General features: G+C 34.2%; 1 protein-coding gene across 7 annotated transcripts in view; it reads right to left on the bottom strand.

The window, feature by feature from the left end:
* Positions 1–27,051, bottom strand: part of USP34 (ubiquitin specific peptidase 34) — a 312,662-nt gene that overhangs the window by 1,569 nt on the left and 284,042 nt on the right. For 5 of the 7 annotated variants that reach the window (XM_072635468.1, XM_072635471.1, XM_072635465.1 and 2 more), the window contains 11 exons: positions 20,936–21,093; positions 16,654–16,732; positions 15,521–15,647; positions 14,828–14,935; positions 13,883–13,987; positions 13,636–13,760; positions 12,442–12,565; positions 7,541–7,620; positions 4,063–4,203; positions 3,806–3,949; positions 2,759–2,918 (listed from right to left, as the gene is read on the bottom strand). In XM_072635468.1, coding sequence (XP_072491569.1) covers positions 2,759–2,918; positions 3,806–3,949; positions 4,063–4,203; positions 7,541–7,620; positions 12,442–12,565; positions 13,636–13,760; positions 13,883–13,987; positions 14,828–14,935; positions 15,521–15,647; positions 16,654–16,732; positions 20,936–21,093 — 1,351 coding nt within the window. Of the gene's footprint in view, positions 1–2,758; positions 2,919–3,805; positions 3,950–4,062; positions 4,204–7,540; positions 7,621–12,441; positions 12,566–13,635; positions 13,761–13,882; positions 13,988–14,827; positions 14,936–15,520; positions 15,648–16,653; positions 16,733–20,935; positions 21,094–27,051 lie in introns of those variants that run through there. The other 2 variants (XM_072635467.1, XM_072635470.1) reach the window with 2 other exon arrangements.

Here is a 27,051-nt window from a genome sequence, read left to right as displayed (position 1 = left end):
CTCTCCCTCTAATAGCTATCAAGAACCCAAGATCATCTGCCCCCACCCCTCTCCATCTTACACTTGAAGCACTGGAGGAGAAAGTGATCTTTGGTTCAACTATATGTATATGTTCAAGAAGGGAGGAAATCATATTATGAATTAGAACTTATGTTGGACTTTACATGTTTTTACATATGTTACAAGTCAATTTAATAAGTAAGAACTAAAGTCTTTCATCATTTTTCATCCTTCAAACCAAAATATATGAAATTCTATTCTTGTTTTGATTCTTACAGGAAGCAACTTGATGTCAAGGTGAAAATATGAATCTTGTGGGGAAAAAAGTGACAACTTCCTTTTAAGAGTTTGTTATTTCAGAAGATGAGGAAAGTTGGGAAGGGTTTGACATATACCCTAGATTCAGGGAGCAGATTTCAAAGGGTTTATAGGAAAGAAAGGTAGGATCCATGTATTAAAACTCTATAGGGCAAGTTGGCCTAGAAGAGATGGGAAACTCAAGAATGACATCCTAATAACAAAAGGAAGCAATTCTAATGAGGAAAAAAGTAAACATCTTAAGAGGCTGTTGTGGATACAGAGAAAAGTCACCTACCAACTTAGATGTAAAAACATTATGTACAGAAAATGGAAGCAAGAGCAAGCAAAAGATGAATATAAATGTGTGGCACCATCTTAGAATGGTGTCAGGACTGATAAATTCATAAATCAGCTTAGACTGGAGAAGAGAAAACTTAAGATCAACAAAAAGGGAGTAGTAAAAATAAAAAACTATATTCACTAAAAGAGGAACAAAGAGGGGACGGTACTGCTGCTTTGGAGTTGTTGGTACCATGACAGTTGAAAGAAGGAAGGTAGAACTATTCTATTTCCTTAGTTTTTATTTTCCTCTGCCAAGGAGAATGACCTTTGAACTAGATAAATAGGGAAATAGTTACTGAGAGGCTCCTGATGAATTCAAATCAATTGTCCAAGATAAACAGTATCTTTGGGTTCTGAAAGAACTGGTGGATTTGATTGTTGAGTCACTCAGTGATATCTGAAAGATCATGGAGGAGAGGTATTGTAGGAAAAAAGCACATTAAAAAAAAGCAACTACAGTCAGTGAGTTGAGCTTCAATTCCTTGTAAAATTCTTTAACACATTCTTTAACACATTACTAAAGAGATGGTTAGGGAATATCTAGAAAAGGCAGTGAAAATCACAAAGAACACAACCTTAGATCATGAGACTAATCTCATTTTGATTTGTGACAGTTGTTCAACTGGGAGATAACAGCAACACCGGATTTTAGTAAAACACTGACATAATCTCAAAAGATAGAGAGATGTGGACTAGATTATAGTACTATTAGAAGGATTTGAAACTGATTACATAGCCAGTCTTATCAGTAGTTCAAGGTCAAGTTGGTGGGAGGTCTCTAGTATAGTGATTCAGGAATCTATGCTATTTAACACTTTTTAAAAACATCACTGGATATTTGAATAAAGGCATAGATGGCATGCTTACCAAATTTGCAGATGAGAGAAATCTAACGGGGTCAGGTAACACCCTGGATGATAGAATCAGAATTCAGTAAGCCCTTAACAGGGTATTACACTGGACTAAATAATAGTTAACCACTGGACTAAGCAAGTTACAATTATTGTTCATTTGACCCTTACAATAATCATGGGAGGTAGCTGCTATTATGAGCCCCATTTTACAGATGAGGAAACTGAAGTAAATAGGTTAAGTGACTTGCCCAGAGTCACAAAGCTAGGAAATGTCTAAGGTTAGATTTGAACTTAGTTATTCCTGCCTGGAACTCTATCCATTGTGTCACCTACACCTTAATCTAATAAGATAAAATTTAAAAGAGAAAGTGTAAAGTCTTACAAGGGATAAACAAATCAATTTTACAAGTATAGAATAGGGTAGGTATGGTTTGCCATCATTTTGTCTGAAAAGATCTGATGTTTTAGGAGTGTACAAGCTCAAAAGGAACAATGTGAAATGGAAACCCAAACTAATGTGATGTTGGGCTAAAAGAAGAGGTAGAGTTTCCAAGAATACAAGACTATACCACTGCACTTCTCTGGTCAGGCCACAATTTCAGTACTGGCTATTACAATTTTAAAAAGATACTGATAAACTAGAGTGTGTGCAGAGGAAAAGGCTTTATGTTATGGCATATGAGACTTGGTTAAAAGAATTAGAGATACTGAACTTGGAAAACACTTAGAGAAGACTCAACAGGGAAATGATAACTGGATTCAAGTATCTGAAAGGCCTCCACATGGAAGAAAGATTACACCTGTTCTGCTTGGTTTCAGAAGTTACAATGAGGAGCAATGGGTACAAGTTACAAAGAGACCAATTCATGACTTCAGGAAAAATTTTCTAATAATTAGAACTATCTTAAAGAAGCATGGAGGTAATGAAAGCTTAATAATCACTTCTCCAAATAACGTATTGGAAATCTTTTTTGGGTATTGGTTGAAAGAGATGGCTACTGAGATACCTTCTAACTTAATTCTGTGATTCTCACAACAACCTTAAGATAAATACTCTAAGTATTATTTGCATTTTAAAGAAAATAGGTTCAGATGAGTTAAGTGATTTTGCCCAAAGTCAGAGAGCTAAGTGACAGAGCTGAGACTAGAATTCAGGTGTGACCTCAATTCCTTCTACTACGGAACTCTCTATGAACTACAACACATAGTCTTCCCTGCCCACTCCACAGAACACAAGTTCAGTTTCATACATAATAACCAACCTTTAGTTTTCCTTTCTTTGGTTTCTTGTTCCTGGAGTGAATTTCTTTGTTGTTGACAAGTCCTGCACTTGCTTAAAAGCTCTTGAAGAGTTGGGATCAGAGCTGGGTTCAGTTGTTTGGGAGTGTGCACCGAAAGGAGCAAAGCAAGTGCCCGAAGGTCCTGTAAAAATCCATAACATGAAAAAATTCTAAAAAATATATTTTTTTGGTACATAAAATTTATAGTTCACTTAGAAATCTTCTCTGAAGTCTCCCTCGGGTCCTCTGAGTATACTCCTAGCACCAAGCACCCAGACAATTACACATGGGGTCAGGTCAGGTTACAGAGCTAACTAACAAACTCTGGAAGGAAAAGCAAGTTAGCAAAAAGAAAACATAGGCCCACAAGAATGATTACTATTTCAAAATATATAAACTGAGAGAATTTCACATCCTAATATGAGAAGATCATTGGAAACTGCAAATGACTTATGTGTGATGTAATCTTTTAATGTACAGTGGCTCATCTGAGATCAGAGAGTATTTCTTGTGTGTGTTCCATGACCTGATCTTGATTGAGATTTCTCCTTCTATGGAATCCTTTCCATTTCATAGGTTTCTCATCTTAATGATATTATTGCTGTTCAGTGCTACCATGTATTTTTTACACTGTTACATATGTCCCCGACAGAAAATATACAGTTGTCTATGGTTATATCATTAAAAGAAAATAGCTGAACAAATCCTGTTCTATTCAGCAATTTTTATTTTTTTCAGAATGGATAGTACAACAATAAGATTAATTTGGTCAAAGACAGTCTTAGGCAAGGATCATTCTAGAATAAAGGTTCCAGATAATGTTCTCAAGGGAACAGGAACTACGGACATTACGTGGTTGCTCTTTAACCCACTGCATAAATAATATCCAGGTTCTAATGTTCTGTTGGGTAAAACCATAGCTCACAATAGCAACATGATATAAAGATCTTTACGCTAAAACTAAAACTCAAACATATTAGTCAATCACAAGTTATTTTTTTACATGAATGTGCTTTGTCTAAATCTTACCCCATTTAAGGAAGAACTTGCTTTGGAAATTTCAACTCGATTGGCGAAATCAGATTGTAAGCTCTGATACTGATTTATTAAGTTTGTAATAAGAGTGCTAATCAAATTGGCACAATTTGCTTCAGAAAACACCTGACCTTGAACCTGAAAAAGAATACAAATTTTAAAGTTTCTAATGACCTACACATTATGAAAATAAACTTTAATAACTAATAAGAAGGAATGAGTTTTAATTTAAAAAAAAAAGTAAATAATACCTTTAAAAGGAAGTGGGTCAAGAACGTATAAACAAAGTTGTTATTAAGGAAGGTCCTTTCCTCCATTAGGATACATTTAATATACTCTGCGAAAACAGGTTCTTCACATAAAAGCTTAATGCAGTTTTTTGACATAGCAGACTAAAAAATGGGAAAAAGAAGCATTGAAATAACCTGAAACGTTGACAGACATAAGTTATACATGAAAGGAAATTATTTAAAAGACTTGTTTGAAGTGAAGAGCCACTTGCAACTGTTCCTCAAACTAACTGAAATCTACAGGACTAATAGGGATATTTTTAAAGCTACCCTTTTTTGTAAGATAATGCCATTTTACAGAGAATGCAGTTTGTGGTTTTTTTTTTTTTTTTTTTTTTTTTACTAAATAATGGAAATTAAACATTATCCTCACAGTAAAATTAAAACACTTATTTCTATGAAGTAGTTGGATAGGGTGGAAGAAAGGGAATAATCTCAATTTGTGAAAGGTTTAAATCACAAATTGTTTTTAAAGAGTAGTGGCTCCTTTTATTACTTAAAAAAAAAAACCCAGCACTAATTACACTATGGCTATAAAACATTATCCTCAGAGAACACCTTATGAAGATGATTCATGGATCAGAATATCAATTTATCTGCTTGTTCTTCTTCAGGTGCTAACAAATTTATTCTCCAATAATTCATTTTCCTGTACACTCTTAATCTGTTTCTTTCCCTCTACCTCCCCCATAATATAGCACAAAGGCCATCTTAAACAATCTCTTCGTCTTAAATACCTTATCCTAAATTTAGCCAGTTTAGATGAATGGGGTTTTACTCTAGTTTAACATTCACATTTTTATATAAACAAAGTTCTTAAACACAAATAGCACCTCTTAAAAAGAAGTAACATTCACTTAATTCTTTAAGCTTATGGTTGTTGCAGCCATAAAATTAGGTAAAGTCAAAAAGCAAGCCAATGTCTCACTTGAAGAATAGGAAATAGTTATTACAAATAAGCAAAGGTATCTTTTAGTGACTGAATTAAAAAAGTGTATAAATGCTGTTATGATCAACAAAAACACAAATTCGTAGGAGTTTTTTGTCAATGCATTTATTTAAAGGAAAGCACTAGTATAACTACTATGTTTTGAATCTAAGGAATTTTCTGATGTTAAAAATGGATCTGATAGGAACTAGTGAGATCAAAGTTTGTATTTATACTTTAATTTGGCTATGTAGGCAAGAAAGCTGAACAGGAACAAAACAGATTTAGAGTCAGAAGGGACTAATTAGCAGCAACTGATATTTATGAAGTACTTCCAACATATTCTATCACTTGATCCTCACCATAAGCTTGTGAAGTACTAGAGATCTTTTTACAAAAGAAGAGACTTGAGGGTCACAGAGAATGAGTAGCTTGCCCATAGTCACACAGCTAACAAGTGTCAGAAGTAATATTCAAACCCAGTCTGCAAGTACTGCTTTTTGATTGGAAAACACAAAAACAAACACAAAATCACCCAATTTTCTGTTGTTCAGTTGTTCCAGTCATGTCCAATTCCTTGTGACCTCATTTGGGATTTTCTTGGTAAAGATACTGGAGTGGTTTGTATTTCCTTTTCCAGCTCATTTTTCAAATAAGTAACTGAGGCAAACAGAATTAAATGACTTGCCCAGCATCATATAGCTAATAAGTATCTGAGGCCAGATCTGAACTCAGGAAGATGAGGCTTCCTGACTTCAGACGTGGCACACTATCCACTGTGCCACTTAACTTTTTTGTTAGGACAATTTCAAAATGATAAAAGCATGGGTTTCATTTTTACCAGAACTATCAATTGCCGGATCAGAGGCAGTATTACAACAGACGGTTAGTCTTAGATTTAGAAAATATGAAGAGCTGAAAGGGACTTTAGAAATCAACTAATCCAGGGATGTTTAACCTGGGTTTTGTGACCTTATTTTTAAGATATTTTGACAGCTGCATTTACACAATTAGTTTCCTTTGTAATGGTATTTATTTTATGCATTAAAAAGATTGAGAAAAAGTCCAGATCACCAAAGGAGTCTATGACACAAAAAAGGGTTAGGAATCTTTGATTTTATTCAACTCCCTCATTTTACAGATGAGGAAACTATGGCCAAAAGAGAGAAAGGGTAAAATTGTACGGAAAACTATTCATTCTGGGTAGATTCCCATAGTATAACTCAACAGTAAAGGATATGTGACCTTTAACGCAAACTGAATTTACAGTGTTAGGGAAAAAATAACTTGAACTTAGTCTCCTCCTTCAATTTCCAGCTCGGATGGCTACAGGACTCTGTAGGTCTGGAAGGGTTTTAAAAATCTCCAATGGTCTGGCACTGCTGTTGGGTGTGGTGAGAGGTATGAAATTGGAAAAGCAAAGGAGATATAAAAGAATGCTGGCAAAATTTTTTTACTCCCTAATATAGATCAGGTAATATCAAATGTACAAATAGCAAGCAGACAGAAAAGAGAAATTCAATTAGCAAAGCAACTAATCTCAAAGAAGATGAAAGAAATTCAGGGAAAACAAAACCAAAACAAAGAAATAATCCACTGCTGAACAGACATCCCATTTTAGGAAATCAACCCACAATTCAATCAACAAATATTTATTGAGTGGTTACTAAGTGCAAGGCACTATGCTCTAGACTGTATGCCATAAAAATTTTAAAATAAGAAAAATATTAGAGGTGAAGTAGATTGCTTTCTCAAAATCCAAAATAAAATTGCCACATACAAAGTCTTAAAAAAAAATTAATTTGAAAAGTTTTTCTTAGGAAAGAAAATCCTTGGCAGCCAATAATCTAAAGGAAGAAAATTAAGGGATTTTCCTCATCAGAGAAAAAAATCAGTATTTTATACCCCAGGATATTAGGATTACTTCACCTCATAACAAAAGAGGCTGAGCATAGCTATCTCCCTGTCCCAAGCCAGAAGAAACCAGTAATCCTTCCCAAGGCACTTAAGAGTAGGCAAGTTCCTGTCTACTTAGATTCACTTTTTCTGTTCTCTTGACATCATGAGTTTCTTTTCCAAGGGATAAGTAGGAGTCTGGTGCTGAAGTGGTTTCTGTAGGAGCAAATTTGCTAATATCACAGAGAACAAGAAGGGCTGGATAAGGTAGAGTGGAAAAATAAATTATATGTGTCCTTTTCACAATATATCCCTGCTTTGGACTTTTTCTCAGGGCTTCCTTTCAGCTTTTGGGCCACAGTAATGAGAAATTCAATGCAAAATACTTGTTACAAATGCCTTCCTTTTATACAAATACAGTAGAGGGCTAGAAAAGTCCAATGGAAAATAGTTGTCCTATGTTTAATAAATAGTTAATACTTCTCAATTTCATTTTACCTACCAATATTCCAAACTTTACCAATTTCTAGTCAGTTTAGCTATCTACCAACTGTTCCTAAAATTATAGATTATTGGATTAGAGGAGCTGAATGATCTGAAACTCATTTTCTTTACCTGAGTCTGGCATAGCTCAGTCCAAAGTTTGGGGAAGAGTGCAAGATGCAGTGGCAAACCTTCATAGGCAACTAGGACACCTAATATTTGAAAAGAAATCACAAGAGGTTACAATTATAAATTACACTAAATGATGCACTGAACTTGCATTATCAATATCATAGCTAATTTTGTTTTGTAACTATGCATATTCCCTACATCTATAAAGTGCTTAAAAGGGAGCAGAATTCATTGCTGAAAGAATTATATTTCATTGACACTTTTTGTGTTTGAGGACTAATCAGGAGTAGTATGAAAGTTGCTGCTGGAGTTCACAGTCTTTAGCCCTTCTGTTTAAGTTAGATAATTTTCAGAGCACACTTAAAGCTCCTAGGGGAGGAGTGTGGAGAGCTAGAAATCAGAGCTTTCCTTTCCTCTTTTACTTTGTCTTCAAAGACAGAAAAACTGTCTCAGTCAGCTGTTACCTAAAGTGACAACTCTAGCACCACTCACAGTCTTCATAAAGTTTCTGGCCTTGCCTCAGGCTCCATTATGGATCTACACAAAGCCTTGTCAATTTTCCCTTCTTTCTCTTGGAATAACAGACTTGACTGCAGTAGATATCAAGTAATATTTCAGGGGAGATTTCTCCCTCTTTCTCCTTCATATAATCTGGTGAAAAACAGAATCAAACTCTGCTTTTAAGGGAGATGCAAGTTCTTCCCTCTTATAGACAAGAAAACTAAGCCCAGACAGTATAAGTACATTTCTGAAGGTCATAAAGATATTGACGGAGTGGGAACTAGAATCAAGCCTTTCAAATCTCCATTGTGCTACATTGCTTTCTATTAGCTTAGAATATTTTAATCACTATGTTAAAGAAGGAGGTGGGAGTAAAATGCCTTTACTTTCCCTGGGGATTCTCTGTTTAACTCAAGAGAATTAGATGTACTTAGTAACTTTTCTCTCTTCTGACAGAAAAAAGGCTCAAGTTATAACATTCTTTAAATATCTCTTAAAGGTTTACAAAAAATATTTACATGTATTATCTTAATTGATCTATAGTCCTACCTCTGAGGAACTTCTTATTTCAATAACCAAACTCAGTGTATTATTTCAAAAGGAAGGGAGGCCAATTAACAAATCTCCTAAAAATCAACTCTGACTAGAAATCCCCGAACACCTAAATCCAAGTGACCAGAAATAATTATCAGGCTGGTATCATTGCATTCTAAACCTTTAATTACAGCATGTGAAAGTTTAAGTACTAATAGGCTTTGTAGTTCTCCATGCCATCCAGAAGCAACCAAATGTTCCAATATGATCCCTTAGAAATGTTTAAGAAGAATCGAATACTTCTTTAATACATATAATACCAGAAAATGCCAGGAATTAAAGTATGGAAATGGTCATAGATACTAATTCCTACGTCTAGGTTCAGGTACCTATGGTATTACTGGTAAGCAGAAACATGAAAGAGTCCCCCACCATTTGAGGGGAAAAGTTTGAAGAAGAATATGAGACCATCTTAGAAAAGGAAAACCTCATGGCTTCCCTAGGATGTCCAAGGCTTTTCTGCGCAAGTGTATATATTTTTGATAAGACACACACACACATACACACACACGGAGGGGGAAAAGAGAGAGAGAGAGAGAGAGAAACTAGAGTTGAGGGAACAAGGACTTGTAGCCTCACTCTTTAAATTTCTACTGATATAGGAACTCCATTAACTCATGGTAGCTCGTAAGCGCCTCCAAAACTCAGTAAATGTTCTGATCCCTCCCTTTCCACCAAAAAAGAAGGCATTCATTGACAGCCTAGCTTGTATTGACGTGCCTTCGGACTGGTCCTTAGACACAGAAGTCTGTCACTAGGTTTGAAATTACAATGGCAAAGAATTGAGGGGCATTTCCACAGCATGAGGAAGAAACAAAGCTGAACTTTAACAGAGGCTCCTCAGCTGACAAAAGTCAGAAGCTATCCTTTCCTTATCCACTGACAAGCTGGGTCTCCCTAGACACATATACACACACATACAGGAATAATTCATCAGACTAACAGCTTGTTATATACATACACCAGTCAGTGTCTTTAGCCCCTTAATTTCTATGCCACAAAAAATCTGGAGGCCATTGAGACATAAATCCTTATAACTCGTAACAAAATTTACAGTGGTTCAGTCTCTTTCCTTTTGGAATCTACCCAAACAAAACCAGTAAAACAGAGGGCCTCTTATGTCTTGAAGAATATTTAAAATTAGAGTTCTCCTGATTGAGAGGACATACTCCTCTATAACCGTTTACTTTCAAAGTTATACTCCACATTGTGGGACAAGTTAGCATTCTGGTTCACTCCTGGGATCAATGGTTAGAAATAGCTAAAGTAATTCCACTGATGAGGACTATATGTCTTCCCTTATACAGATGATTGGTTAATATAAGCAAGAGGGTGCAGGATTACATGTTGACTTCAACTACTAGGTGGAGCTACCTTAACCTATAGGTAAGGAGACCTCTATTAGATAACAGTCTTACTTCAATGACACAGCCAGGATGAGTCATTGGTTTAGATTTCATCCCTATATACTTCATTCTATATATCATGGCATCTTTATTGGATGCTACTCCCCATAATGAGACCTAGATATAGTAACCTCTCCGAAATAAGAGCAATGATATGTTCTCTAAAGTTTCCTGTCAGGGACAAAGTTCTTCATTCTATCAGATAAGGTGGCCAAATTCATCAACACTCAAAGTCACATTATTTTCTTTGTTTCCCTTCCGCTATGAGAGCAATGAAATCTAATGCTGGGTTCTCAGAAAAGATTCTAAAAACAGGATATCAAATTTAGCTTAAATCGACAATGCGACGGCATATTCCTGAGTTATTTAGCAGATGATCTATGTAAATAGCCCCCAAATCTGAGGGTTCTTGTACAGTTGCTTGTAGAAACATTGGCTACTAATGATAGATTTTTTTCTGATTTGAGGTAATTATAAAGCATCCTGCTTGAGCAGTCCTTCAAATAAAATCATTAACAATATACTTAGACCTGCTAAGCCTTGGATTATATGGTATTCTCATATCTAAAGACCAAATTATACCTTCTTGTTCCGGTCAAATTTATCATCCTGAACTGAAGATTCTTCCTGCTCCTAGGGGTGGAATATCTTACTGGGTGTTTATGTACCCACCACCAGAAAGGCATCCATAAATATGGAGGTGTTTTGCAATTGAGTGCATGTCTTCATACATTAACTCATTTGACTATGAAAGCTTTAATGTCCTTAAAAATCTTGTTCCATGGATTATTCAAACTCAAGGCCCAACTAATCAAGGTCATCCTACTATCTCTACAATTTCAGTAAGGAAGACTGCTACTAAATTCTTGCATGTTGTAGGGGCCTATCTCAGACTAAAAATCTCCACCTGCCCTCCCAAGAAGGTGATTAGTGTGAACCTTAGCTCTCTTCTAGTATCAATTGCTTTAGTCAGAGAAGGTATTATTAAACTTAAAGTTCTATTCACAACCTCCATAGTTAGATGAATTTTTAGGTATACGTTCAGAAAGGTTCACAGCTGTGGGGCAATGTTAATAGGCATGTGTGGCTTTTGATATAAATTCTATGGGTCAATTTATTTCCAAGAACCAATCTATCTGGCTGACAGGACTGCGTTTTATCTTAGCATCCTGTGATCTAATTCAACCCCTTATTTATAGAAGAGGAAACAGAGACTCAGAGGGGTTAAGTGGTAGCCCAAAGTCATATAGGTCCTAAGTGGCAGTTAGAATTTGAATCCATATTCTCTGACTCTAAGTATAAAATTAATTCTACTGCACTGCACTTCCTTTTAACTTAAGTAGATTGATTTCTATTTGTTTCCTTTCTTAAAGTTCATTTACTCAGAGACCTAGGCTACAGTTTCTAGGCATTTACCACTTCTTATCTGGACCTAGCCTCCCAATGGGAGTTTAAATTTGACCTTACAGTCTCTAGACAGACTATTCTCAGTTAAACTTCACTATCCAAACTCATGGTGCTCCATTTCCATTATCACCTAACGTAACAGCTGATAGGGACAACCCATTCCATCTTTTGGAGAAACTATGATGTCTTACTAACCAGACAGTTTTTTCAAGGGTACATTAGCTCCTGGCAAGAGGTAACATTTCCCTTGAGCAGATCACACAACTGGGGAAGCTTTGGGCATGACTAAGGGCTTTTAAAGATACCAAGTACTGGGGGAATAGTCACCTAATATAATGAAAAATAATCTTACTAGTAATTACCTGGAGTTCTTTTTTCTTTTCATACATGTTCTTTCGTACTTATATTTCTTTCAATTCACCACTTGCTGAATGATAAGAAATCTTCCAAATGGCTATACTTTTACTTCACTCTGAGGAACCAATCCTACCTACTCTTGGCAGTGACATCACCTGGTCACAGCTAGCACTTACTGTATTTCTCTGCCTACTTTTTCACCCACAAAAAATAGGGCTGGGGAAGTAACAGAAAAAAGCAGTTGAAGTCTATTTAGAAAGTCATTCATATACAGTGGGCAGTTTTCCCTGAAATACTGGGCAGTGATGGAGCTAGTTTTAGGCTCCTGTGGACTGATAGAATCCTTACCCTAACCCTAAATGCCAGCCTATTTGACAAAGCTTTATTCTTTTTCTTCCTAAGGTTAACTGTAACCTTGTGCTAGAGAAGAACTTGGAAAATAAAAATACTAAGCTGGTGTTTTCTTAGCAAAAATGTAAAAATTTCCCCAAAATTGTAATTGTAATCACTATCTTTGTAAAAAAATAAAACCAAAACAAAGGGTTGGGATTTTTTTGTTTGTTTCTTGCTCCCCTTCTTGGATGGCTTAGATTTTAAATCATTCAGTGGAATTTACAGCTCATCTTGCATACTTACTCAGCTTAACTAATGTTTCAGTAAATTTTTCACAGTTGATTGCAACTCGGCATAATAGATGGATGAATTGATGATAAGAAAAGAAGTAGTCTAGCAGCATACGATCATAAACGTCATCTTTGCCCTGAAGGTTAAAGATGATAAAATGGTTGCACTTAAATTGTATAATAAATGGAAGACAGTATGTGGCTAAAGTAATAAGGTCACTGATATTATTAATGATATAAATTATAAGAACTTGGTAAAAAAAAATCCCCAAATTTCACTGACACTGTGTTAAGACATTAGTTAGTTCTAGCTTATTTTCAGTGAGCAATCAATGTGGCCTTGTCATTTACAAGAACCTATTCTTTCCTATATACTAAATATTAAATAAAATTTATTTATGATTACTAAATCTGTTGCTTTAGTTACCTATGTATAAAAATCAATAGAATTCAATTAGCTTTTTGAAATTAACCCTGAGTTATTTATATATATTTATATGGCAGTCACTATTCAGTTTATAAACTAGATCCCGCACCAACTTCTCTGTCATAGCTAGACTCCAAAGATAAAAAGAGGGAAAGCATGGGTATGGAGAAGTAAAGGAAGAAAAATTAAATAACAAGTATAGTTGGGTAGGAAGAGAAACATGCATGGAAGGTATTTAGATCCTCTACCTGTTTTAACCTTTGGTATATATATGTATCTTGAAGAAAGGGACCAGAAAAAGAGTAATAATAATGATTCTATCAATCAACCACATTAAATTCTTCTCAGGTCACTACAATATCATTTAGTATAAAGTGACATAAGTTAATTGCTGAAAAATTTGCTTTCTGAAAGTTTAAGAAGCACAGCCCACAGTCATAGTTGAGCTATGGAAGACACATGAAGCATGCTAAAAATGTTTCTTCTACTTTCAAAAGTAACTACTTATGCTCCTTGTTTCATAACACAAAAAAGAAAACAATGTAAATGAATCTTATTTACTTCAAATGCACAAAAATGAACATTTCAGTTTCACATATGGCCATTTAAGACAGAGATTGTTGTGTTGCTTATCTTTGGATACTCTGCAGTGCCCAGCACAGTGCCTTGTACATAGTAGGAGTTCAATAAATATTAGTTCAATGGAAATGATGCTTCCAAAGGAGACAATGTGAAAACTCTTGATCTAGAAGAACATGTTTTTCCTGCATTCCAACATACCTTGTTGTTTTCCACCATTGTGGGCAAGAGGCACATGTTGAGTTCAGGACGTGGTGGACGGATATTGCTTTTCCCTCCCATTAGTTTGAGATTTTCTCGACACGGGAAATAAGGTCCAAGGGACACTAGGATATTAAAAGAAGAGAAAAAAATATACAGAAAATATGAAACTTACTAGTTTTTAGTATCCAAAAAGATCAAATGCCAAATAGTAGGATATCATGCTATAATATATATATGTACATACTTGGGATATTACTGTGGTGATATGTGCAATGGTTGTGTTGTAGAAATGGAACTAGAGTATGCAGGAAATCATGAGGACTCAGAAGCACAAGTTCCTTAAGAACATCTGAAAATAAAAATTCAGTTTAGGCATTAGGAAGCCACATGTGTTTCTAGCTGTCTTTGAATTTATGAATTCCCAAACTAGACTAATAACTAAAGAAGCCAAAAATGGATGGGAAAAGAAACTATTCATTCCTCTTATTGAGAGAAAACTTTTTGGGGTACAACGAAATTATGCATTAGCACACCTGTAAGGCACAACAAAACCTAACACTAATGAAAAGAGTTTCTTTGTACCTACCTCTATTGCTTCTACTCTGGTCAAACAATAAGTCCCAAATAAAAAACTACAATAAGGAAAATGTCTACTACATGTTAATGACTTTGGATGGCTTTAAGTCTGTGACCTCAGATTTTGGGAAATAAATCTTCTATAGAAAAAAATCTTAAACTAAGAAATAATCCTAATCTCTTCTTGTGTTTTAGGATTCTAGCCGAGTTGGACAACTTCCAAAAGATAGTCTGAATGAATCCCAAGACACCAGGCAGAGTATCTTGGGATGTAAGGTTTAATGCTATCTTTTACTGCCATTGGAAACATGTAAAAGTTACAAGCTTTTCCAGAAGACTGTAGGCAAGAGCCTTCTAGGAAAGTCTGTTCATAATACAGACAATGTTCAAGGTCAAATGACTTAGTGGCTGAGGAAGCATTAGAATTTAGAGTTCCCAGGACAGTGCTATTCTTCAATGAACAATAATAAATAAATTTAAGAAGTGATTACACAATAACGAAACTGAACTAATCTGATATTATCTGAAATACTACTACTTGAACAGTAATGTACAAAGAAATCTTCTCTTCACTGTTTTTAGCACAGAGATGAGACCTTTTTGGGTAACTTACCTATGCATGCATTTCTAAGTTCTGGAGGACTATAAGAATTAAGCAGAGTTAAGAGCTTATGGGCAAATTCAATTCGTTCCTGCCACTGAATTAATGCTTGTTTTACATCTGTAAACACAAAACATACACCAAAATAGCATGAATACAAAATAATATAACTTTCTGACAATCTTTTTCTTTTGCAAATAAAATGCTAACATTGAACATTTTCAAATGAATTCTGGGAACATCTTCTGAAAAGATATGCTTAATACTTTTATGAGATGTCTACTGCTGTCAAACTTAAAATTTAATGCATTTCTTTTAATCGATGCTTTAGTGATGAATCTCATTAACATCATCTTCTGGGAAATGTAATGCTTAAGTTACATACATGGAGAAGAAATAAATTTATTCTGACAGTGATTTCTCTTAGAGCCAGAAAAAATCTATACCAGTTGGTAAATTAGACACAAGAGTTATACCAACTTCTTATGAAAAAAAGTGGTACCCCCTTCCTGTGAGCAAGAAGAGAGCAAACAATACAAGGAGAAAATTCTAATTTAATTCCTGGCTGACATTTGAGACATTTCATGACTGTATCTTCTCTGTTCCCACTTCTTTTGGAAGTAGTGAAGCTATGTGAAGGCTAATCAATCTATTTTCTTTCATTTATAAAATTAACTAAATGAAAATAGACAATGATAACCAAACCTTTTCTCTGGAGATAAGGGCGTGTAGACTTCAGAACTGAAAGGAATATGGACAGAAGTTCTACTAAGTCTCCAGTCACATGGCATGCAGTGGCTTCATGATACATCATGTGTAATGTGTTGAATGACTACAAAGAATGGAAAACAATGTATTTAAATAACAATGACTTTATTTTTATAGCTCTATTAGTTTCATTATTTATCTTAGTGATCCACAGAAGTACAATGCATCTGCTCTGAGGCATACTCATAAAAAATAACCCCAGTATTCATATCTAATCCTGTATATTTCATAGAGCTGATGCTTCTTTCTTTTCTTTAGGGACAAAGGGACAGAACACAGTAGAGGAATAAGTAAGTAAAAAGAATGGAAAGTGCGATTTAACATTCTAGTAACCGTGAAAAAGGTTGCAGACCAGGCTGTCCACAGCTCCCAAAATAGGACAATAATGAGAAAGGTCTAGAAAGATAGGAATGTTTCCCTCCACTAAGTTAACTTTTAAACTCTAACTTATTAGTTTTTGACTCTTAAGTTTACTGTTTTAAGTGTCATTTCTTCTTTTCTTTTTGTTTCAACAATAGTGTCCTTCCACTGTTTTCTCTGATGAACTCAATCCACAGTTCTGATCTATTATATAAAATGACTTAACATGCGTTATAGGTAAGGTAAATCACTTAAACACTTTGCATACGTTACTCATCTATAACTAGAGCAATAAATATACCCAGTCTATTAACAGGGTTGTTTTAGGGGAAAAAATAGAATAATGAGATAAAAACACTTCACAAGTAATCATAAACTGATTTAAAATGCATTTTAAAGTATTTAAAACAAAAATTAAACTAAGATCAAACTACTTTAAAGAAGTAAAAAAAGCATTAAAATAGCCATAATTATCTAATTATATTTGTAAAAAATCAAGATTCACAGATTATTATCTAACAATACAATTTCTCCTATAAAAACACAAAACACCTATTTTCAAACAAGGAATGTTGACAACCCTTTCTTTTCAGTAAAATGCCATCTTATATGCATATACATACACATATGTGTATAAGATATGTGTGTGTGTGTGTGTGTGTGTGTGTGTGTGTGTGTGTGTGTGTGTGTGTACAGGTGTATACATATACCTCTGTCATCAGGATTAATCCTCGATTAAATATAACAAGAAGTCTGTCTTCATCAGATTCTAATAGTATTCTGAAGGCACTGGAGGAATAGAAAAATATTTTTTAAAAACTTCAGACTTTTCATTTATTTTAGCAAAGTAATAAACTTTCCATTTAAGATTACTTAGCTGAATTTTCTTCCTGGACTCACAAGAAACCTTAAGTAAGTAATCATTGCATTTCAAATTCCAGACCTACCGAAAATTAATATTGTTTTGCAAGAACTGTATGAAGGTTAAGTGAGAATAAAAATGAAGCCTGTTAAGTACTATGGAAAAAAACCATAGAGGCAAAACCAAATGTATGGATAAGTTGTATTCCAAAAGTTCCCTTGTAATTTAGAATTGATCTTCCTATAGAAACAAAGTTAAATAAGCTTCTTAGTACAACTCACTAAAGTTTATTTAACCCATTTAGTATTTTACTTTAGATGACCAAAGTAATTAATAACTAATTTCTTAGTAACTAAAAATAGTATTACAGAATCTAACCATCAGTGTTTCTACAGGAAAAATATAGATACAGAATCCAACCTGGATGTCAAGGAACATATTCTTTGCTGAATATAGTCTTGGTATATACAAGAATAAAGTCCAAATGGATACACGATCTAGGTATAAAGACTGATACTATAAACAAATTAGGGGAGCAAGGAATAGTGTATTTGTCAGATTTATGGAGAAATTTTTGACCAAAAAAAAAGAGAGAGAACATTATGAAGTGCAAAATGGATAATTTTGATTACATTAAATTGAAAGGTTTTTGCACAAACAAACCCAATGCAACCAAGATTAGGAGGCAAGCAGAAAACTGGGAATAGTATCTGTGATAAAGGCCTCATTTCTAAAATATACAGAGAACTGAGTCAAATGTACAAGAACACAGTCATTCTCCAATTAATAAATGGTCAAAGGATATGAACACGCAGTTTTCAGAGGATGAAATTAAAGCTATCTATAGACATATGACAAAATGCTCTACATCAATACTGGTTAGAGAGATGCAAATCAAAACAACTCTGAGATACCACATTACACCTATTAGAGTAGCTAACATGACAAAACAGGAAAATGATAAATATTGGAGAAGATGTGGGAGAGGTAGAACACTAATTCATTGTTGATGGAGCTGTGAGCTGATCCAACCATTCTGGAGAGCAATTTGGAACTATGCCCAAAGGGCAACAAAAATGTGCATACCCTTTGACACAGCAAACATACAAGGGTATGTTTCTGGGATTGTATCCCCAAGAGATCATAAAAATGGGAAAGGGTCCCACATGTACAAAAATATTTACACCAGCTCTCTTTGTAGTGGCCAAAAACTGGAAATCAAGGGGATGCCCATCAACTGGAGAATGGCTGAACAAATTGTGGTATATGAATGTAATGGTATATTATTGCGCTATAAGAAACAATGAACAGGAAGACTTCAGAGAGGCCTGGAAAGACTTATATGAACTAATGCTGAGTGAAAGGAGCAGAACCAGGAGAACTTTGTACACAGCAATAACCACAGTGTGCGAGGAATTTTTCTGGTAGACTTAGTACTTCACTGCAATTCAAGGACTTAAAAAATTCCCAATGGACTCTTGGGGCAAAACGCCTTCCACATCCAGAGAAAGAACTATGGAATTGGATTGCAGATAGAAATAGACCATTTTCTTTTGTATTATGTTTTGTTTTACGGTTTCTCCCATTCATTTTAATTCTTCTATGCAACATGACTAAGGTGAAAATGCATTTAATAGGAATATATGTGTAGAACCTACATAAGATTGTACACCATCTCAGGGAGGGAATGGGGAGGGGAAGGGAGGAGGAAAAAATCTAAGATATATGGAAATGATTGTAGAACATGAAAACTAATAAAATAATTTTTTAAAAAAGAATATAGTCTTGGTAGCATAGTCAGAAACACTTCAACCTCCATATCCTTATGACCTCAGACTGAGAACAGGGAAGCAGGCAGGTAAGGAACCTGGAACCCCAGGGAGACAGCTGGACATATACAAAGGAGAGAAGATGAGAGCTGAGGAGCACATAAATCCCCAGGGACCCTTTGCAGGCATCCATTTTCCCATGTGCAAGACATAGGACTGGCCTCTGCCTGCTGTTTTTCTCATTGCAACCACCCACCTTTGATGTCTACAGTCCCTTTTTCCTTAGCCCATTTGAGAGGAGAACAAAGTGTATCTCAGATTAAACACATAGTTCTTGAGGTTATCTAAGGATTTTTATAGTTAATGGTGGGTAAAAATAATCCCTAATTACTGTAAATATTTCAAATACTAATGACAAAACTGCCTATAACAAATACTTGGTATTTGCATACTTAACACTGTTTATGTGCACTGATAATTCAAATAAAGAGAAATGTAGCATTAATTCTCTTTTGAGGAGTAAATAAAGTATTTAAAATTAAAAGCCTATTACATTAAAAATAATAATTGTACATACTCAAGTGTCTGGGGAACCTGAGTGGTGGTGGTTGGTAGGTTAGGCATGCATAATACAAAAAACAATGATTTAAGAAACTGTTCCGCTCACCACAGCCCAATAAACAGAAGACCACTGATCTAAACATACATAAGGCCCTATTCTTTCTTCATCTAAATTAAAAGTATATGAATCAAAGAGTTATACTTTTTAAAAAACTTTAAAAAGCTATTATAAATTGTTTTTCTTCAAAAAGCTTCTCAGCATGCACATATATCAAAGAAAAAGGAAAGTAACTTTGTTGGATGGGTCACATGAGACTAATCAAAGCATTCCGGCTTCTTCCTTTCTAATTATTAAAATGTTAAGCCACTAAAAATTATATGTTGATATTTATTCAATTGGGTCAAGATGCTCAATTTATAGATTCTAAGAACCTGAAAGGCAAATTGAGGTAGTGGTAAAAAAACTTGCCTTAAAAATCTGGGTTTAAATCCCGCTGGCTCTGTGATCAAGAGCAAGCTGTTTAACATCTCAATGCCCCCAAGTAACTCTGTAAGCCTGTCAATTGGAGACTTAACTGCCATATAACTGGAGAAAATTTCCACATTAGGAGTTACCCTAGATTGATAAAATGATTGGTTTAGAGTGAGGGAAAAGTTATATTAGAATCAAAGAATCTGGCGAAGAAGGCATATTAGGTACCATCTAATCCAAATTTCTTATTTCAGATACAAGGAAACTAAGGACAATGGCTTGCCCAGTGGAGCAAGAACAAGATCTTCAGTTTTCACATTCCTACCTTAATACCACTCATTTCCCTAATGTATTTGGTTTGAAAACTAGTTTTTCAAGACTATTTCCTCATATTAATTTCCTTCTCAATATGTAAATCTTTACACATTATTTTCTCCTACAAATAGAAGAAAAAACTACCAATCCATAGTAAATTAAGAAGTAGTCTAAGAAAATATATTATAACCTAACTGTTCAGAGAATAAAAAAAGGACATTAGGTCTTCAAAAAGGAATTATTACCAAATTAACTATATTTATACATACATTCATCAAAAGGAACAATTAACATTCACTTATATACTTAAAAATATTACTATTTTTCAGGCTCATTCTCCAGAAACAATGGGGCATAGGGGTAGTAAATGATCTGCCAATATTCTTTTTTTTAGGCTGGTAAATATAAACAGAACTAGCCATTAATTAAAGCCTTTGAAAAATTCCTTGAGGAAAAAAATTTCTGCATAACATGGAATTTATTTGTTAGCCCTTAGAGATCTAGTCTGAACATTAGCCACATATGGCTAATTAGGAAATGAATAAGATGGGTTTTTTTGAGGAGTTCATTAACTTTTGAAGTCTAAAACAGTAAGAGACAATATAATATTTTTTCATTTTTCTGTTTTATTACAAATGAAAACTTATTAGAATGCTTTGTATTTGTAAGAGCACTTCTTTCTCAAGTGACTAAATTACTTATTATTCTAAATATATAAAATACCTCAACTTTCTGAAAGACAAATATAATTACTGCAAATAATATAATCAAAGGAAGGAAATTACCTTGATATATGTTTCATATTTTATAAATACTGAATCTGATGTTTCAGGTAAAAGGAATGAATGCAATTATCCCTTTTTTGGTGGTTCATCAACTTCTAGGATATTAACACATTCTCAAGCTAAATTATTACTCTAACAACTTGAAGGCATTACCCTCAATTGCAAATTCTTATGAAATGAAGGATGTAATCATTTTGGTTTTATTAAAAACCCTTTAAAAAACCCCACCTTATTAAAGTTGTCCAGCAGGAGCGGCCATCCAAGCAACGCAAATAACAACTGATAGTTGTTTTCTTAAATTGTTTAATGTCTTCTAACTCCTCCTCTCTCATATCTGGCCTCTGAGCTACAAACAATTGCATCAGGTTAAACAGTTCCTCCACTGCCTAAAAAAAGCAAAGGAGAAGGAGGTAAAAATTATACATACTATATTACCAGATGAAAATGCAACAAAATTAGAATTGAATGAAAATAACATGGGCAAAAGTTATAAAATTGCAACTAAAAACTTGTTAATGACTAAGTTGAAGAGGAAATCCTGAAAAAATGAGAAGCTAAAAGATAATGCTAATTTTATATATCAAAACCCGTGGGATCCAACCCAAACTGTTTTTACATAAAAATCTACATTAAAATAAAATAAAAAACAAAAAAGATTTTACTCAGAGCTCTTTTTTAAAAAAAACAATGTAAAACCAAATTTTAAAAAGGCAATGAATATTAAAAACTAGAGGAGAAATAGACTAGAAAATTAGATATATGAATTCTTAAATAAAAGCTGGACTTAAAAAACAACAAAAATAATAAATAGCAAAAAAGTGAGAATGCAATTCATAAAATTACAAACGAAAAAGGAGAGATCACAAAAGGAATCAGGAGTAATACAGTTATGTATAGTATTTCTTATTCCTAGTATTCTAACAAATTAGAAAATCTAAAGGAAATGGATGATTGCACAAAAATAGAAATATTTGCTAAAACTGAAACCACAGGAAACTAAAAATTCTAACAGACCAATTCTCAGAGGAAGATGTAAGACAAATCATTACAGAATTATCCCATAAAACAACACCTAACCTATAGATTCACAACAAAATTCTTTCAAGCTTCTCTCAAGAGCAAATAACCCCTAAGTTCATAGAGGTTACTAAAGAAAATACATAGAAAGATGAAGCATTATACAACAGGCAATACTTTTTATGAGGCAAATATGGTATAATTTTAAAATCAAGTAAAGATAACACTAAAAAATTACAGGCAAAATTTCCTAATGAATATAGATACAAAAAACTAAGACATAAATCAACAAAATTCAAAAATACAATAAGAAATTTACATCAGGCATAACAGTATTATGTGTAATTTTTTGTTCAACATCAAAAAATTACATGAACAAAATAAAACATAAAACAAAAAAAGTTTTAAAATCTATACAATTAAGTCAATAGATGGAGGAAAAAAACCTGCGACAAAATCTAACATTCATGAATGATAAAAATGTTTAAAAGAATAGGTAAAATGAGATTTTTATCCATCACAAGTATACACTTTAGAACAATGGCTAACATATTATACAAAAAGGCATTAGAAATATTCCTATAAAACAAGCACAAATAAAGGATACCTACTCTTACCATTTTCATTTAAAATAAAGAAACTGAGTGACTGAAATAAAACAGGATTAATATTAGAAAGCAGATCAAAACATCACTCTTTGTTGATAATCATAACTGTTCATCTAGACAAGCCAAACATAGAGACAATTCAACTAAGTTTCAGGACTTAAAATGAATCCAACAAATAATCTTCATTTTTATTTACTTATTAATAAGAAACAACTCAATATACTACACAGAAAGAAACCCTTTTAACAATAATAAAAGTTTTAAAATATTTGATAATTAACCTGCCCACCTAGGAATATACAATATCTATATAAAAACAACTATAAAAAAAGAATGAACAAGATAAAGGAATACCTAAATAACTAAAGTAAGATCTAATGTATACAGATGGGTTGGATTAACATAGGAAAAATTACAATATTTTCTACACTAACTTACATATGTAATATTATCAATCTAAATAGTAAGAAACTTTATAAAATATAACTGGAAAAAACAATGAAATATGTGGAATTTTTTGGGTTCCATATAAATGTTCAGATCTCTTGTAATGTACCTAGTTTTCATGTTAAGTTTTGTGAAGTTGTTATTGCTTGTTGACATTACAAAGTAACCCTCATGAAAACTATGGGGAGAAACAGACAGTAGATTAATGGAAAAGAACAGATATGGTAATGGATTCAAACAATTATATATGAAAGATCTGTGTAACTTAGAAAATAAAAATTGAATGAAAATTCATTATTTAGGAAATGTATTTTAGAAAACTGATTGTCAAATATAGAGCTGAGATAAACTGAGAAGCATTTTCACCTCAGCTTCCTATCAGACCTCTACGACAAAAGAAAGTTATGAAAAAGTCACAGGGGGTCCTTATTCCAGCACAGCAGCTTAGGAAGATAGAGAGGTCTGTCAGTATTGGGGTGGGAGTTGGCCAAGAGTACACAGTGGCGGGGACAAGGAACTTTCTAGTGCCCAGGGACACAGTAAAGACTAAACACCAGGGCAGGAAGCATCACAGTAGAAAGAAAACCTAGAGCTGCTGAACTAGTTAATACTCAAGTAGAAGAGAAGTCACTGGGCAGTTCTGTGACTCATTACCCAATTCTGAAGTCACAGATCTAGGATGGAAAGGCAATGACGAAGAGTCGAAGCTGAGTACTGAGCATAGCACAAGTTCCAGAACTTGCATGTGTCTCTGAGCCTGGGAGCAGAGAGCAGCACTCACTTCTAACCTTGAGCCTTATAAATCCTCAGAGTGACAACCAAAACAGAAAAGACCAAAGAAAAGCTTGCAATTTACTCGTTCTGAACCTGCAGAACCTCTCCAAGTAGACTAATAGTGACAGAGTCCAGCAAGTCTACTAACACTCTATTATACAAAAGCCAGTAGACATAAACTCTTGCCTAAGAGACGACAAAACTTTTCCAGAAAACTGAGATTTCAAGTTGCCCTGTTGGTTTGGGGGAGAGGGTGTTATTAATTCTAAGTGGCCTTCCTTTTGGTCACTTAGCAGGAGTTTCCTCCAGCAAATATAAAATTTACTTGAATCCCCCTTAGTCCTAATGATATGCCATTTTCTGCTACTTGGTCACTTCTAACTTGGTCACTTCGCCACACACTGTCTTCTTAGTTTCTAAAACTTTTGGCAGCATGTTGAAGAATTTTAATTTAAAAATCAGGTGATGAGCTATATTTGTTTTATCTTTAAATAAACAAACCACCACCAACAACAAAAGATGGGGGCAGTTAGGTGGTGTAGTGGATAGAGAACTGGCCCTAGAAGCAAGACTTGAGTTCAAATTTGACCTCAGACACTTGACACTTACTAGAAGCATGACCCTGGGCAAGTCACTTAACTTCAATCGCCTCAGCAACAACGACAACGACGATGACAACAAACGAAGCAAAAGCTCAGACCAAGAGGATGATGAAAAGAATTCCCCCCCGGATTACACAGCCTCCAAAGTACTGAAAAATTGCAGGCCCCTAGATTGAGCTGCGAAAATACAAGGACATAAGAGGACAGAAGCTCAGGTGAAGCAAAACACCTCTTCCAGAAATGAAAACAACCAAAGTCCAAAGTAAGTTGGAAGAACAAGTAAGTAAAAAAAGAATCCTAAAGAGCTACTATTAACTACAGGGAAAACCAGAAAACAGTATGGTAGAAATTAGGTATAGAACAAGGGAGGGCAACCTCAGCCTCGAGGCTATATGTGACCCTCTAGGTCCCTCAAGTGTGGCCCTTTGATCAAATCCAAATTTCACAGAGCAAATCTCTGTAATAAAAGGATTTGTTCTGTACAACTTGAACTCAGTCAAAAGGCCACAGGTTTCCTACCCCTGACACAGACCAACATTTTACACCGTATACCAAGACAAGGTCAAAATGGATATATGATTTAGAAATAAAGCATGATACCGTCAGCAAATTGGGAGAGCGAGGAATAGTTTACTTGACAGATGAATGGAGAAAGGTAGAATTTGAGAGCAAACAAGAGATATAGAGTATTACTAGATGCAAAGTGGATAATTTTGACTGTACCAAAGTTTTTGAACAAACAAAATCAATGCAACAAAGCTTAGTGGGAAAGCAGAAAACTGGGGAAAAAATTTTTGCAGCAATATCTCTGATAAAAGCCTCATTTCTCAAATACACAGAGAACTGAGTGAAATATATATAAGAATACAAGTCATTCCCCAATTGATAAAGATGTGAGCAAGCAGTTTTCAAATGAAGAAATTAAAACTATTTATAATCATATGAAAAAAATGCTTTGAATCACTATTAATTAGAGATGCAAATTGAAACAACTTTGAAGTATCATCTCACATGTATCAGATTGGCTAACAGGGTAGAAAAAGGAATTTATCAACGCTGGAGGGGATGTGGGAAAATTGAGACTTTATCACATTGCTGATGGAGTTTTGAACTGGCCCAACAATTCTGGAGAACAATATTTGTAGCCCAAAAGGCTATAAAACTGTATGTACCTGTTCATCCAGCAATACCATTATGTCTATTGCTGAAAGAGACAATTTAAAAACGGGAAAAAAAAATCCACATGTACAAAAATATTTACAGCAGCTTTTTGTGATGCTCAAGAATTGAAAACTGGGGGGATGCCCAGCAGTTGGGGAATGGCTGGACATTGTGGTGTAAGAAAGCAATAAGCAGCCTAACTGCTGAAAAATCTGGAAAGATTTAACGAACAAAGTGAAGTGAGAAACATACATAGTAACAGCAATACTGTACAATGAACAAATGTGAATGACTTAGTTATTCTAAGTAATATCATGACCCAAGACAATCGCAAATGGCTCATGATGAAATATGCTCTCCACCTTCAGAGAAAGAACCAGTGCAGTCTGAATGCAGATCGAAGCAAATTATTTTCACTTCATTTTTTCCCCCTTTTAGTCAGCATCTTCTTCACATCAATAAAGAAATGTTTCACATGATTGCATATGTGTAACCTGTATCAAATTGCTTACTCTCTCAGGGAAGAGGAATATGAGGGAAAGAGGGAAGAAATATGGAACTCAAAAATTTTAAAATGTGAATGTTAAAGATTGTCTACATGTAATTGGGGAAAAAAAATCAAGTATTATTAAAAAAAAAAACAAACCAAAAAGAGCTACTGTGGTATTCCTGATAAAAAGAACAGAGCTGAAGAGACACTAACATTCAAATACAGGACTTGAGAGGTATAAAAAGGTAAATGAATGAGAAACCAGTTAAACTATGTTCTAGTTGGAGAGAAGATATATGTAATACGTAATATTTATCATCACCAAGGGTCTTAGAGGGAAGGATTCATCAGTGAATTCTACCAAACATTTTAAAGAATAATTAATTTCAGTACTATATAAACTATGTGGAAAAACAGGCAAAGAAGAAGGCCTAGAAAAATTCCTTCTACAAACACAGATATGGTGCTGATACCTAAACTAGGAAGAGCTAGAACAGAGCAACCTAAACCTAAACCAAGAACAAGCATTTTATTTCCAATGAGGATAAGCTAGAAAAGAGCCTTTCCAATAACATCAGCGCTGAAACCAAGGATATCTGTTATCACCATTACTGTTCAATATCGTACTAGATCCTAGATATAGCAATAGGATAAGAAATAGAAACTGAAGAAGTATAAGCAAAGTAGAAACAAAACCATTACTTTCTGCAGATGATATGATGATTTACTTGGAAAAGTTTACAGACTCAACTAAAAAAACTAACAAATAACAATGTCAGCAAAGTTGCAGGATATAAAATATACAGGACAAATTCTAACTATTTCTGTAAACTATCATCAAAACTCAACAATAAAAGACAGAGAAATTCCACTTAAAATAACTAGGGACAGTATAAAATTTTTTTTTACTTTCCATAACACAGACAGGAAGTATAAAACACTCTACACGAATACAGATCTAAACTGAAGAAATATTAATTTCTCATGGATATGCTGGGCCAATAATGAGGACAATGTTACCTAAATTAATTTACTTATTCAGTACCATATCAAGGTACCAAAAAAATTACTTTATAGAGCTAGAAAAAAAATTTTTTTCTGCAAAAACAGAGTCAATCATATCAAGAAAACCAATGGAAAAAGAAGGAAGAAGGCCTAGCAGTACTAGATCTCAAACTATACTACAAAGTTGTAATTATCAAAAAGATTATCTATGGTTTAGGGATATGATACACAAAAGCAAAT

This window comes from Notamacropus eugenii, chromosome 1 (assembly GCF_028372415.1).
Source record: "Notamacropus eugenii isolate mMacEug1 chromosome 1, mMacEug1.pri_v2, whole genome shotgun sequence".
NCBI classification, from domain to species: Eukaryota; Metazoa; Chordata; class Mammalia; order Diprotodontia; family Macropodidae; genus Notamacropus; species Notamacropus eugenii.
This window is presented reverse-complemented; position numbering and strand designations above follow the sequence as displayed.